The sequence below is a fragment of the Eschrichtius robustus genome, chromosome 12, assembly GCF_028021215.1.
Source record: "Eschrichtius robustus isolate mEscRob2 chromosome 12, mEscRob2.pri, whole genome shotgun sequence".
NCBI lineage: Eukaryota > Metazoa > Chordata > Mammalia > Artiodactyla > Eschrichtiidae > Eschrichtius > Eschrichtius robustus.
In genome coordinates this window covers 100783057-100797227 of record NC_090835.1, presented here as the reverse complement: position 1 = coordinate 100797227, position 14171 = coordinate 100783057, and the positions used below count along the sequence as shown (strand labels likewise).

At 42.3% G+C, this 14171-nt stretch overlaps 1 protein-coding gene across 4 annotated transcripts in view; it reads left to right on the top strand.

The window, feature by feature from the left end:
- The window catches only part of GCNT2 (glucosaminyl (N-acetyl) transferase 2 (I blood group)), a 121041-nt gene extending 111202 nt beyond the window's left edge, over window positions 1-9839 (top strand). For all 4 annotated transcript variants that reach the window (XM_068557381.1, XM_068557382.1, XM_068557383.1 and 1 more), the window contains 2 exons: window positions 602-694; window positions 7448-9839. In XM_068557381.1, the coding sequence (XP_068413482.1) occupies window positions 602-694; window positions 7448-7638 (284 nt within the window). In that variant the 3' untranslated portion in view covers window positions 7639-9839. The remainder of the gene's footprint in view (window positions 1-601; window positions 695-7447) is intronic.
- Window positions 9840-14171: the final 4332 nt, after the last annotated feature.

The window sequence follows — 14171 nt, the reverse complement described above, 5'->3', positions numbered from 1 at the left end:
TTCTTTGCCGCACGTGGGCTCTCTCTAGTTGTGGCGAGCAGGGGCTACTCTTCGCTGCTGTGCGCGGGCTTCTCATTGCGGTGGCTTCTCTTGTTGCGGAGTACAGGTTCTAGGCGCACAGGCTTCAGTAGTTGTGGCACGGGGGCTCAGTAGTTGTGGCGCACGGGCTTTGTTGCTCTGTGGAATGTGGGATCTTCCCGGGCCAGGTCTCAAACCCGTGTCTCCTGCATTGGCAGGTGGATTCTTAACCACTGAACCACCAGGGAAGTCCCTTAAAAAGTAAATTTAATTAAAAGGCATTGAGACCAAAAATCTCCATCTTCTTCATCTGCATTATGTTTTCATGCAATGGCATTTCTTGCAGGCTTGGGCACAAATTATGAAAAAAAAAATAGATTGTTTTTACTGGTGGCAAGGGTAGATCCATAACTACCAACTATTCGCACCACAAGCCTGTGGGGTTTTGTACCAATGATGAAAAATCTGAAATGAAAGATAATATACTGGGAGAAAATAAGCATGACGTGGAAGCTTAACTGATGAAATTGACACCTTTCTCTCTTGGTTCTTATTTTGCTTTTCTTCTTTATCAACATTGCAGGTGTTCCTGGCTCCATGCCAAACGCATCGTGGGCCGGGAACCTCAGAGCTGTAAAGTGGTTTGACATGGAAGATAAACACGGAGGCTGCCACGGTGAGGCATTCATTTGAAACTGTGAGGCCACACTGCTTGTTGGTGTTGGCATGAAGGTTGTGGAATACAGGGGTTCTCACAGAGAGCCCTGCTGGTTCGTTTAGACCAATCTGTGAATTATTATTATTATTTTTTTAAACATCTTTATTGGAATATAATTGCTTTACAATGGTGTGTTAGTTTCTGCTTTATAACAAAGTGAATCAGTTATACATATACATATGTTCCCATATCTCTTCCCTCTTGCATCTCCCTCCCTCCCACCCTCCCCATCCCACCCCTCTAGGTGGTCACAAAGCACCAAGCTGATCTCCCTGTGTTATGCGGCTGCTTCCCACTAGCTATCTATTTTACATTTGGTAGTGTATATATGTCCATGACACTCTCTCACCCTGTCACATCTCACCCCTCCCCCTCCCCATATCCTCAAGTCCATGCTCTAGTAGATCTGTGTCTTTATTCCCATCTTGCCACTAGGTTCTTCATGACCTTTTTTTTTTTTCCTTAGATTCCATATATATGTGTTAGCATACTGTATTTGTTTTTCTCTTTCTGACTTACTTCACTCTGTATGACAGACTCTAACTCCATCCACCTCATTACAAATACCTCCATTTCATTTCTTTTTATGGCTGAGTAATATTCCATTGTATATATGTGCCACATCTTCTTTATCCATTCATCTGTCGATGGACATTTAGGTTGCTTCCATGTCCTGGCTATTGTAAATAGAGCTGCAATGAACATTTTGGTACATGACTCTTTTTGAACTATGGTTTTCTCAGGGTATATGCCCAGTAGTGGGATTGCTGGGTCATATGGTAGTTCTATTTGTAGTTTTTTAAGGAACCTCCATACTGTTCTCCATAGTGGCTGTATCAATTTACATTCCCACCAACAGTGCAAGAGTGTTCCCTTTCCTCCACACCCTCTCCAGCATTTATTGTTTCTAGATTTTTTGATGATGGCCAATCTGACCGGTGTGAGATGATATCTCATTGTAGTTTTGACTTGCATTTCTCTAATGATTAATGATGTTGAGCATTCTTTCATGTGTTAGACCAATCTGTGAATTATTAAACAGAGTAGCAAGAGGCTTCAAGACACCATCTTTGAAAAGTAAATCTAGGTATCTTAAAGACATTCTCCAGCTTATAATTACCTAGGGAGATGTAGAGGTAGGTTCAAATTATAATGGTGCTTTCTTCTCGCTAGTTTCTGCCTTTTCCTTATTATTCGTTCCTCTTTCTAATCCTTTGGGCGTGCAGCGGTTAGGAGGAGAAAGTGGTCAGGATGAGAAGTGACGTCACGTTCTTACCACTGACCCCCTTCCCTCACGTCAGCCTCTGCTCGCCCCACAGATGGGTTTCCAGGTGGCTTGGAGGTGTTTGCTACAGCTCTGGCATGATGGCAGGTGACAGCAACAAGAGAGGTTCCCCCCCCAAATGGATAAGAACGAGAAAACAAGTAGTTTTCATTTCTACAGAACCTTGTAAAGAAGGCCTTTTATCAGTCCTGGTTTATGTTCAAACTCTTGCCTGGTACCGGGTGGGCATGTGTATTTGTTGACTAGGATTCACATAACAAAGTACCATAGACTTGAGTGTTTTAAACCACAGAAATTTGTTTCCTCACAGTTCTGGAGTCTGGAAGTCCGAGATCAACGTGTCAGCAGGTTTGGTTTCTTCTGAGGCCTCTCTTTGGCTTGTAGATGGCCGTCTTCTCCCTGTGTCCTCACATGACTTACCCTCTGTGTGTGTCTCTGTCCTAATCTCTTCTTATAAGGACACCAGTCATATTGGATTAGGGCTCATTCACATGACCTCATTTTAACTTAATTACTTCTTTAAAGGCCCTACATCTAACACAGTTACAGTCTGAGGTGCTGGAAGGTTAGGACTTCAACATATGAATCTGGGGGAAATACAATTCAGCCCATAAGAACAGGCAATAAATATATATACAGTGAATGAGTGATTGAGCGAATGGATGAGTGAATGAATAGGAAGTTTTGCCCCGTTCTCCCCATGGTAACAAAGTTTGGCCTCCTCCCCTCTTGCACTCAGTCTACGGCTCTATCCTCAGCCCATCTTATCTACGCCTAACATTTCAGATGAAAACCTCCAAGCTGCTGCTTCTCTACATCTCTCCATTACGCTCACCCTCCTTCCGGCGTCTGTCTCTCGGGGGTCCCCTTCCATTATAGATGGCAGCATCTTTACCTCAATCAGCCCGCACGTTCCCCGGAGGACAGCTCATTGCCGCCTGCCTGCATTCGCATCGTGGCCTGCCCTCCTAGTGGGGGGAGGAGGATGGAGAGGAGGGTACTTTGCTGTTTGATCTCCTGGGTCTTCCTTAGAAGATGGACCATCTCCATCAGTCCAGGGTCCCAATATTTGGGAGAGGTTGCCTTCTCCACTTGCTTCTATGACCCCTATCACCTTCCCTTTAGAACCACTGTGGTCATCCTTTGATCTGCTTCTCCACCTCTTCTCCAGCTGTGGACTCCAACATCCACAGCAGGGACCCACGTGATGTGATTCCTTTGCAGCTCTCGCCCTCCCCACCCCCGCCGAAGCTCCTGTCCACTGTGTTTCAGCCACACCCACAACCCACCCAAGTAGAGCTTTACCTTCAGTCTCCTTGTCATCACCTGTATCCGGGACCTACCTCAGGAGAGAGGGTATAGACAAGTCAGGTTTGCATTTTTATAGGGACCTTTATTGATCACGTGACAGGTAGGGGTCATGAAAATAGCCCCTAGCCAGGAACCTACACAGGGTGCGATGTTTGGGTAGCCCACGCCCCTTTCAAACAAATGTCTCATTTTTTCTTCTCTTAGTATCTGTTATGCCATCTGAAAGCCTTACAGCGTTCATAGCATAAAAAATGTTTGTCCCCAGACCACTATACAGGGAAAAGAAAAAGACATAGTCCAGAGGAAATAAAACATTATGCTAAACGAGCAAGTCAGTAATACAATCTGGACCTTTTCCCCTTGGCTGTGAGGAATAGGATTTGTTCCAAACCTGTGAGTGTACCCACTTTACAAACTCTCTCAGCATTTCAAATCACAGAGTACCATTCTAGACCTGTGGTCTTGAACTTGGAGCTCCCATCTCTGATTACAGTCTCTTTGTCAGCCTATTAGTTTCCTTCACCAACTTACATATTATATATTTTACTGCCTTTCTCCCCAGAACAGAATAGAAGCCCCAACAGGGCTGGGATTTTTGACCAATTTGTTCATTGCTGTATCCCCACATCTGAAATATGTTGTTGTTGTTTTAAATGTGTTTGCTTTTTTAAAATTGGAATTTCCAGAGGTTCGACTTTCCTCCTCCTACTAGTTTCTTTCTGAGGACCCCTTGTCCAGCCTCTGTACTGTATCAGCTGTTGTGTGCTGTTCTTGCTAACATTATAGGTTCCCTTGCCATTTGATCCTACAAGGCTGATTCCTACACATAATCATTACCGTCGTCTGCTGTTTGCCATTTGTGGTTCCTGAAGCAGGACATTGCTGAAGAATGTCACAGAACTGCCCTAAATTCACCCACTGTCTACCTTCAGCTAGACCCTCTGGCTGCCTACTTATTCTTTTATTTACGTCACTATTGTCCTGGTACTCTTCCCAGTGTACACCTTTTGAGCTTTTCTGCCCACCTTTAAGCTCCCAATCTTATGTTAAAACAGCCTTTCTACTCTCAAAAGGGGATCATTTCAACTTTAGGAAGAACTTTGAAGACATTTGATTAAAATCTCCTTATCAATTCCTTTGTCATGTCATCCCTTTCTGCCATCTTAGAGCATTTTAGACCCATTCTCTCATTGGTGCTTCCTGTTTCAAGAGGAAAAGTTACCTATCCTCACAACCAGGGTCGCCATCTGGTCTCAGTTGCGTGTGGATCCCCCTAAATTATCCCATTGCTCTCTTGCATTCTCAGTGTCTCCCTCTCTGCTGGTTCTTTTCCTAAGCAAAGGTGTACTTACTGCCTCTATCCTGAAGACCAAGCTATCTAGGCACCCTCTACTTGATCCAGCCTGAAATCTTCTCTCCTGTTCACTGCCATTTCTTAAGCATGGGTGTGCTGCCCACGTACCGAGTTCTTCCCGCCCACTACCTGGTTATTCTTTAACTCCCTTAAACTCTGGCTTTTTTCTCCAGTGATTTTCTCTGTCTACTGAACTTCCTTCCAGCCACATTGAGTTAATCACCAAGTCCTGTCAGTCCTTCTGTGCTCTGCCTCTAATAGCCTTCTTTTCCACTCATGGCAACCATTAACTTTGAACAAACTCTCTGGTTTACACAATTACTGTAGTCTCTTGATTGGTTCCTAACGCACCCTGCAAAGCTCTGCAAAATTAATCTTGCTAAAATCTATTTCATCATTTGATTCTTCTATTCAAAAAAATTCTCAAGGGACTTCCCTGGTGGCACAGTGGTTAAGAATCCACCTGCCAGTGCAGGGGACACAGGTTCGAGCCCTGGTCCAGGAAGATCCCACATGCCGCGGAGCAACTAGGCCCGTGCACCGCAACTACTGAGCCTGAACTCTAGAGCCCACAAGCCACAACTACTGAAGCCCGCATGCAACAAATACTGAAGACTGCGCTCCTAGAACCCGTGGTCTGCAACAAGAGAAGCCACCGCAATGAGAAGCCCACACACCACAACGATGAGTAGCCCCTGTTTGCCGCAACTAGAGAAAGCCCGCGCGCAGCAATGAAGGCCCAACGCAGCCAAAAATAAATTAAAAAAAAAAAACAACTTCTCTAGCCCTTTCATAAGAAAGGGATAAAAAGGCCCAACCCTTTATGGGATAAAAGAGGCCCAACTTTCATCTATTTTAAGTCAGTCAACCATAGTAGTTCTACCATATGCAAACAAATGCTGGAAAGAGTACCAGCTTCCTACAACTTCCTTGTTTTTAACCTGTTCCCCAACAAACTCTATTCTAGCAGAAAATTCTCATCTCTACATTTTCCAGAGGTGTTTTCCCGCCTGATGCTTTCCCATCCATCCCCCTGATGCTTCCCAATTCTACCCACCCGTGAACTCTCCACTCATCCTTCTCTACCCTTTTATTCACCAACTATTACTTTAACACCTAATATTTACCAGGCACTGTTCCAGATGCAGGGGACACAGAAGTGAACACAATGGTCCCAAATTCCAGCTCTTCAGGAGCTTACATTCTAGTCTGGGGAGAAAGACAGTAAACAAACAAACACATTTGTTGGTAATAAGTGCCACAAGGAAAATGAATCAGGGAAGAAGGGAAGGAGGTCAGAGACAGCCTCATGAGAAGATGACCTTGAAGCAGAGACCTGGGTGGTGCCCGAGGGAGCCTTGAGGCTGTCTGGTAGAAGGACATGGTCCAGGGAAGAAAGAGCAAACACGGATGGATGCCTGGGGGTGCTTGGGACCAGCAAGGAGGCCAGTGTGGCTGATGTGAATGTGGAAGGGCTGTTAAAGGTTATAACTGAATGAGTAAGTGGTGGGGGGTGAGTCCGGGTGATGAGGGGCCAGACTCTGAGGAGTCTTGAATGCCATTGGGAGGAATTTGGCTTTTACTGCAAATGAGATGAAAAGCCATTAGAGGGTTTTGAGCAGTAGAGACATCTTCTGCTTACATTTAAAACAATCAATCTGGCTGTTGTGCTGGGAATGTACTAACAGGCAAAAATGGAGGCGCTGGAAACCAGTTATTGTAACAATTCAGACAGGAAGATGGAGGCGGCTTGGACTAGGATGCAGGTGGTGAAAAGTGGTCAAATTCTATTAGTATTTTGAAGGTTGAGCTGACAGGATTGCTACCAGATTGGATGTGGGGTGTGAAAATAAGGGGGAGAAGTGCCCAGGGCACTGAAGAATAGACTTGCTGTGGATTACGATGGGGAAGACTTGGAGAGGATTAAGGACTTCAGACCTGACCTATGGGTGAGGTTTATTACTCCCCTAAGAGGAGAGATAAAGCAGGCACTTGGCTAGACCAGGCTGGAGCTCAGAGAAGAGGCCTGACCAATACAGCCCATAAAGACTTCTCCCATGTCTACACTTCTAGAACTTCTCATCCATGAAATCCAAAGTTCATGATACAGTCCGTGAACGGCCTTGTGATGCCTGTTGTGTTACTTCTTTGTATTATTTAACTCTCATTTTCTTCAAATGCATGTTTGTACCTCTTTCTCCCCGTAGAAAGTTTAACTTCCTCATGGGCTGGGCCAGCACAGCGCTGTTTCATCACAATCGCGTAGCCCTTGACACAGTGCTAGACACACAGCAGTCAGGCCGTAACCCTACCATTTTGCAAGCTCACTACCCCTGACTCAAAAAGGTCATGAAGAACCTAGTGGCAAGACGGGAATAAAGACACAGACCTACTAGAGAATGGACTTGAGGATATTGGGAGGGGGAAGGGAAAGCTGGGACGAAGTGAGAGAGTGGCATGGATATATATACACTACCAAATGTAAAATAGCTAGCTAGTGGGAAGCAGCCGCATAGCACAGGGAGATCAGCTCAGTGCTTTGTGACCACCTAGAGGGGTGGGATAGGGAGGGTGGGAGGGAGGGAGATGCAAGAGGGAAGAGATATGGGAACATATGTATATGTATAACTGATTCACTTTGTTATAAAGCAGAAACTAACACACCATTGTAAAGTAATTATACTCCAATAAAGATGTAAAAAAAAAAAAAAAAAAAAAAACCAAGCCTGTTTTCACTGTTTCTTGTTCTCTTCCTTTACAGGCCACTACGTCCATGGCATTTGTATCTATGGAAACGGAGACTTAAAGTGGTTGATTAATTCGTCAAGCCTCTTTGCCAACAAGTTTGAGCTCACTACGTACCCCCTTACTGTGGAATGCCTAGAGCTGAGGCTTAGAGAAAGAACCCTAAATCAGAGTGAAATTGCAATACAGCCCAGCTGGTATTTTTGATCTACTGCCACTCAAGACTGAAGGGGAATCACAGCTGGAAAGGAGAGCTTTTCTTTGTGAGAAAAACTTGGCCTGGGTTATATGAACAGTCTCAGGGCCAAGGTTATGGCTTCAGGACCTGACTACGTTATTACATGTTAAAATATTCTCTGGACACCCTGAAAGAAATATGCTGTCAGGATGGTTGCGCAGAGTGATGCTGGCGCTTTGGCCTCTCTGGCAGTTTCTTGAGGCTCACCTCTGTATCAGGCTAATGTTCTGATAAGTGATCAATTAAACTGTCCTCAGATCTTTGCATCCGATCCTCATCATATACAAATGTTCTAATGAAAAGAAGAATTGTGGATAATACTATTTAGGAAAAAAAGAACTGGGTTTCTTTGAAGAAGGAATCTTTTATAACAGATCTCTAGCCACACATTGATGGATATCCCCTGCTCTTTGCTTACCTGCACGTAGGCATAGAAATCGCTTTTTCGGTAACTGACCAATCTCCTTTACAACCTGAGCTCCTAGAACTGAGAACTAGATCTTCTTCCTGAGTTTCAACAGTAGCATTTTCAAGTTTCCTGTGTCTAAAGTGCTGTATAGAATTTAAAGCCATTCACAAGAGACAGAATTTAAGACAGCAGTCACTGCCTGCTGCTTCAATAAAAGGCCCCCGGGGGGGAATCAGTTTCTTGAATATTTGTCAGAATGTGCTCTGATCCCTCTTTCTTGTTTTCCATTGAGAACATGGAAAAGTTCTTGAAGCATGAAGAATTTCTAGAAGAGAGGTGCTATTGCATGGGTTTAGCCTCAAGCCTTGAATATCTCAGAGTAAATCACTTTCCTTTATTGCCACTACTCTCCACCCCGACCAAAGTGATCTTATCTGCAAAATGGAGACCAAATTCTTTCCCGTAAGCCTTTAAGGAGTCCATAGTGTTCTCTGGGTAGCTTTGCAATGCCTGGGGGTCATAGGAGTGCCTGGATTTTTAAAAGCTTTCAAATGTGTGTGAGCCTTTGGTCACTTATCCTTCCTCCCATTCATGTATCCAATTCATTCATTCAGCATCTGGTCAATAAGTATTTCTTGAGTGTTTATTACACACCAGACACGTGCAGAGACAAGGAGGAGAAGTAAGTCAGAAGCATTTTTCACTCTAAAAGTCCTGGCAATAACGTCAACGTTGGAAAGGCTGCCCTAGAGAATCTCACAGGGTGGTTGTATTTTAACACCTTCATGTGCGGGGTTGTAGACTGTGATATCAGGCCCAGGATATCAGAAATTACAAAGTGAGGTCTAGATGAGAGATTCCCAAGAGAGAAGGGAAGGAGGAGACGGAAGCCACAGACGATTGTGATCTAGGTGTTCTGCTTGCTCCTTTAGGTCTCATGGCCTTCAAATCTCACAACGCTCTTGGGAAGCTCGCATGATTACCCCCATTTTGCAGATGAAGTGAGTGAGGCCTAGAGAGGTTTTTAGTCAGCATTAGGAAACAAGTTCTCTGTCTGAGAATCGGGATTGTCTTATTGGTCTCCTTTGTTCATTTCCTGAGGTGGAACATTTAGAGAAGGTGAAGTAAAGCCATATTTAGCATCCCAGAATGGTCTCAGTGTTAATATTGAGAAAACGTCCTGTCACGTCAGAAAAATGTGAAGTCTACTTTTATATTCCATCCAGTTGCTTGATATTTATTTATTCTAATGAAAAACAGTAACTACAATTAATGATACATTTAATCCACGCAACGTTATTTTTTTCTGTAATTGTGCCTGTTGAATGTTAATCATATTTAATGACTTTGAATTTAATGACTTCTAGTGACTTTGAAGTAAAGCCTTCTTTTTTCCTGCTACCGAAAAAAAAAAAAATGGAACTGTAGTGGTTGATGAAGAGTCAAGGCGTAGGGAACACACCCAGAGCTAAAGGCAGAATCTGAAGATCACCTTTTTTTTTCAACTAATTTACATGACACTACTTGAGAAGAAGGGTTGCTTTACACTGGATCTTTCTCTTGTAGAACAAGAAATCTTTTGGAATAGAAGATGTTTACATGTCCGTTGTTGGTCATTTCTTCTATGTCTTAAGTACTTTAATATTGGGAGAGTGTAGTGTTTGGACTAGTGGGTTTCTGCTAGCCCTTGGAGATGCTCTGAAAACTTTGTTTTCGATGATGTTCCGTGTTGTTTTCTTGGAAATAAATTAATATATTGTGTTCCACCTTTGGGGCTATTGTGTATTTTTATTTGATTGGCATTTGAAGATAATTCTCCTAACATTTTCTAAAAAATACAAATAAATACATTCATACATACGCACATACCTGTCTAAAAATGCCCATCCACTGAAAAATAATTAAGCTTTTCCTCTGTGGAGTGCTGGGGAGAATAATTGGGAATGATAGAGAAGAGAATATAATGGAAGATCAATTTCATTTAAATTGGGTACAACCATTTTAAAATCTGAGGCAGGAAGAAGTTAGCCTTCTACTATTGCCTCCTTTATTTTTTAAAAATCAAGGTACAATTTAGGAAAAAGACATGTTAATATTATCATAATTATTCGATTGTCAAATGCCAAAGTTTTTGAGCAGCCTTTCAGTGCTAAGTTTGGCTAAACAAATTTTGCCTCTAACAGACACATGGAAAATGACAGAAATACTGAGGAAAATAACTCATTTAAACAACATCTGATGCACCATTTTTTTTAATGCAAAATGTTTAAAAACTAAAGTGAAAAACATTTCAAACTACAAAAACAATAAAAATATATGTTCATAAAAATAGAAAGAATACATAAATCAACTATACTTCAATAAAAATTTTTTAAAATATGATAAAATCAAGTTCATAGGTAAAAAAAATAGAAAGAATACAGAAGAATATAGAATAAAAAGTGAATTCCTTTCTCCAGAAGTAATCACTTGATTGGTGTATATTCTTAAGTGTCTTTTCCAGTGCAGTGATATCCTGTGGCAGTGTTGTCCAAAAGAATTTCTGCAATGATGAAAATGTTCTGTATCTACACTGTCCAAGATAGTAACCACTCAATTTAGCCATTGGGCACTTGAAATGTGGCCAGTGTGACTGAGGAAATGTTACTTATTTTTAGCCACATGTGACTAGTGGTTATTGTACTACACAGTTCTATAGTTCTACATCAGTTATATACACGTGCTTGTGTATACAATGGAAATATACACAAAGACACATGTACTGGCTTTTTTTTAATGAGTTGATTATAGGGATGTATAATAGAAATTATATCTTTTTGCAACTTGCTTTTCTGGGCCCTTTAAAAATAAACTTTTACTTTTAGTATAGTCTTAATTTTACAGAAAAATTACAGATAATACCGAGTTCCCATATAACATAATCAACATATAACATTAGTATAATACATTTGGCACAATTAATGAGCCAATATTGATACATTATCACTATTACTTAATATTCATACTTTATGTAGATTTCCTTAATTTTTACCTAATATCCTTTTTTTGTTCCAGGATCTTATCCAAGTGCCACATTAGGTTTAGGTATGTTTCTACAGTCTGCTCTGGGCTGTGACTGTTTCTCAGGCTTTTCTTGTTTTGATGACCTTGACAATCTTGAAGGGTGCTGGTTGGAGATTTTGCAAAGTGCCCCCCACCCATTGGTTTTGGCTGATGTTTTTCTCATGGTTAGATTGAATTTGGGGGTTTGGAGGAGGAAGACCACAGAGGTAAAGCACCATTTTCATCACATGATATGACGGGTACACACTATCAACTTAGCTTATCACAGCTGATGCTGGCCTTGGTCACCCGGCTTAAGTAGTGTTTGTCAGGTTTCTCCACCGTAAAGTGACTCTTTTTCCCTTTTTCCATACAACATTCTTTGGAAGGAAGTCATTATTCCAAGCCCATACATAAAGAATGGGGGGGGGGGGGCTTCCCTGGTGGTGCAGTGGTTGAGAATCTGCCTGCCAGTGCAGGGGACACGGGTTCGAGCCCTGGTCTGGGAGGATCCCACATGCCGCGGAACAACTGGGCCCGTGAGCCACAACTGCTGAGCCTGCGCGTCTGGAGCCCGTGCTCCACAACAAGAGAGGCCGCAATAGTGAGAGGCCCGCGCACCGCGATGAAGAGTGGCTCCCGCTCGCCGCAACTAGAGAAAAGCCCTCGCACAGAAACGAAGACCCAACACAGCCAAAAATAAATAAATAAATTAATTAATTAATTTTTAAAAAATTTAAAAGAATGTTAACATTTAAAAAAAAAAGAATGGGGAGTTGTAGCCCATCTCTTTTATTTATTCATTTATTTATTTATTCATTTGTTTATTTATTTTTAAATTTTTAAAATTTATTAATTATTTTTTATGGCCACACTGCCAGCATGTGCGATCTTAGTTCCCCGACCAGGGATTGAACCCGTGCCCCTTGCAGTGGAAGCGCAGATTCTTAACCACTGGACTGCCGAGGAAGTCCCATACTCCACCTCTTTTAGAGTAGAGTATGTACATAAATTATTTGGAATTCCTCTGAACAGGAGATTTGTCTCTTTTCCCCAATGTATTTACTTATTCAGTCATTTATTAATATTAATATGGACTCGTGGATATTTATTTTATACTTTAGGTTATAATCCAATACTACCTTTTTTTTCCTCAAATCGTTCCAGCTTTGGCCATGGGTAGCCCTTTAAGTTGGCTCCTGAGGCCCTATGACATACCCCCCTCACTGGGGGGAGGGGGGGTTCTTGAACATTTTCTTACTTCCTGGCGTTACCAGATGCCCCATTCGAGCATCTCTTGTTGTTCCCTTGTTCAGGTTTTAGGATAAATAAGTACGGTGGCCATGGCCTGAGAAGTACACGGTGATCAGAGGCTCAGATCCTCCGATTAGGGTCTGGGTCACTTCACCAAGTAAGCCATCCAGACTAGCAGAGGTGCTAGTGAAGGATATGGGGAATCTGAAATGGGGAAGAGAAAAAGGAGACCCTGGGTATCAGTTACGGCTTCAAGACCAGCTGCAATGTTAGAAGCTGTTGGTCATTCCACTAAGCTTCCCTCCATAAGTTTCCCCAAGAGAAGACATTCACACGATCTTGGAGGAGCTGCCTCCTAAACTTATAGGAAGAAATTGATCCAAGCTGCTCAAGCGTGGAGGCTGCACTGCATAAATGGGACCTCCCCAGGACTGAAGTTGTCAGCCTCCTCTGGGAATTACTCTCAGCCAATGAGCGTGGCCTCACCCAAGGACACATCCCATCTGGGGTCAGCCTGCACCCAGTGCCTGGATGACGTGGGGCTGTAGAGGCCCAATGCCCTCACCTTAACTTGGTGTGCTCTCTCTAGTTTGGACCGAGGTCTTACTGTGAGCTCATCACAGTCCGAATTTTCTACGCAATCCTGATTCCTTCTCTTTCCCCACATAAGTATGAAATCTGAAGTGCTCCCTTGCATGCCAATCTCCAGTTTAGAGCCTGGTATCTGGAGAACCTGACCTGTAATGTGTTCCCCCCCCAAAGTTGGTACAAAAATTCACCCGTATTTTCTTTAACTTTCATAGTTTTTCCCCACATTTAACTCTTTAGTACTCATACCATCTATAACTTATTTTGTCATATGATTTCAGATAAGGTTTTACATTTTTACTCAGTTAAAGAAAGTCAATTATCCCAATACTATCTTTCCCCATTGATTTAAAATGCCAACACGATCATGTATTAAGTTTCATATGTTTATGGTTCTTTTTCTGGACTCTATTCTGTTCTACTGATCTTTTGGTTTATTCATGTGCCAAAACCATATATTAAAAATTACCGTAGGGACTTCCCTGGTGGTCCAGTGGTTAAGACTCCACACTTCCATTGCAGGGGGCACGGGTTCGAACCCTGGCTGGGGAACTAAGATCCCGCATGTCGTGCAGCCGAAAAGAAAAAAAAAAATTACTGTAAAAAATAATATCGTAGATCTCTGATATGTGGTAAGACAGAATCTCTTACTGTTCTTTTTCAACATTTTCTTCATTATTTCTTGTTCCTTTACTTTTAGACAAATGTTAGAAACAGTTTGTCAAATTCCTTGAAAAATCCTGCTGGGAATTTGCAACAGAATTCATACTGATTAACTTTGGGTAATTATACCTCGACAACGTTGAGCTGTCCATATGCTTACTTATTCAGGTCCTTTTCTATGTCCTTCACTAATATAGTTTCTCTTATATAGGTCTTGCACGTGTCGTGTATGCTTATTGCCTTTTTTTGTTTGCTTGGTTTTTGGTTTCTGGTTTTTTTGGTCGTACCGCTTGGCTTGCGGGATCTTAGTTCCCGGACCAGGGATCGAATCCGCGCCCCCTGCAGTGGAAGCGAGAAGTCCTAACCACTGGCCTGCCAAGGAATTCTCTATTAACATGTATTTTAACAGAAGTCTTTGTTCTTTTGGGGAATGGGATTTTTAAAGTATGTTTCTATTTTGCTATTGATAGCATAAAATAAAACATTTGATCTTGATCCTGTCCGTGGCTTTTATTAAACTTTTTTATTATTTCCAATAGTTTCTCA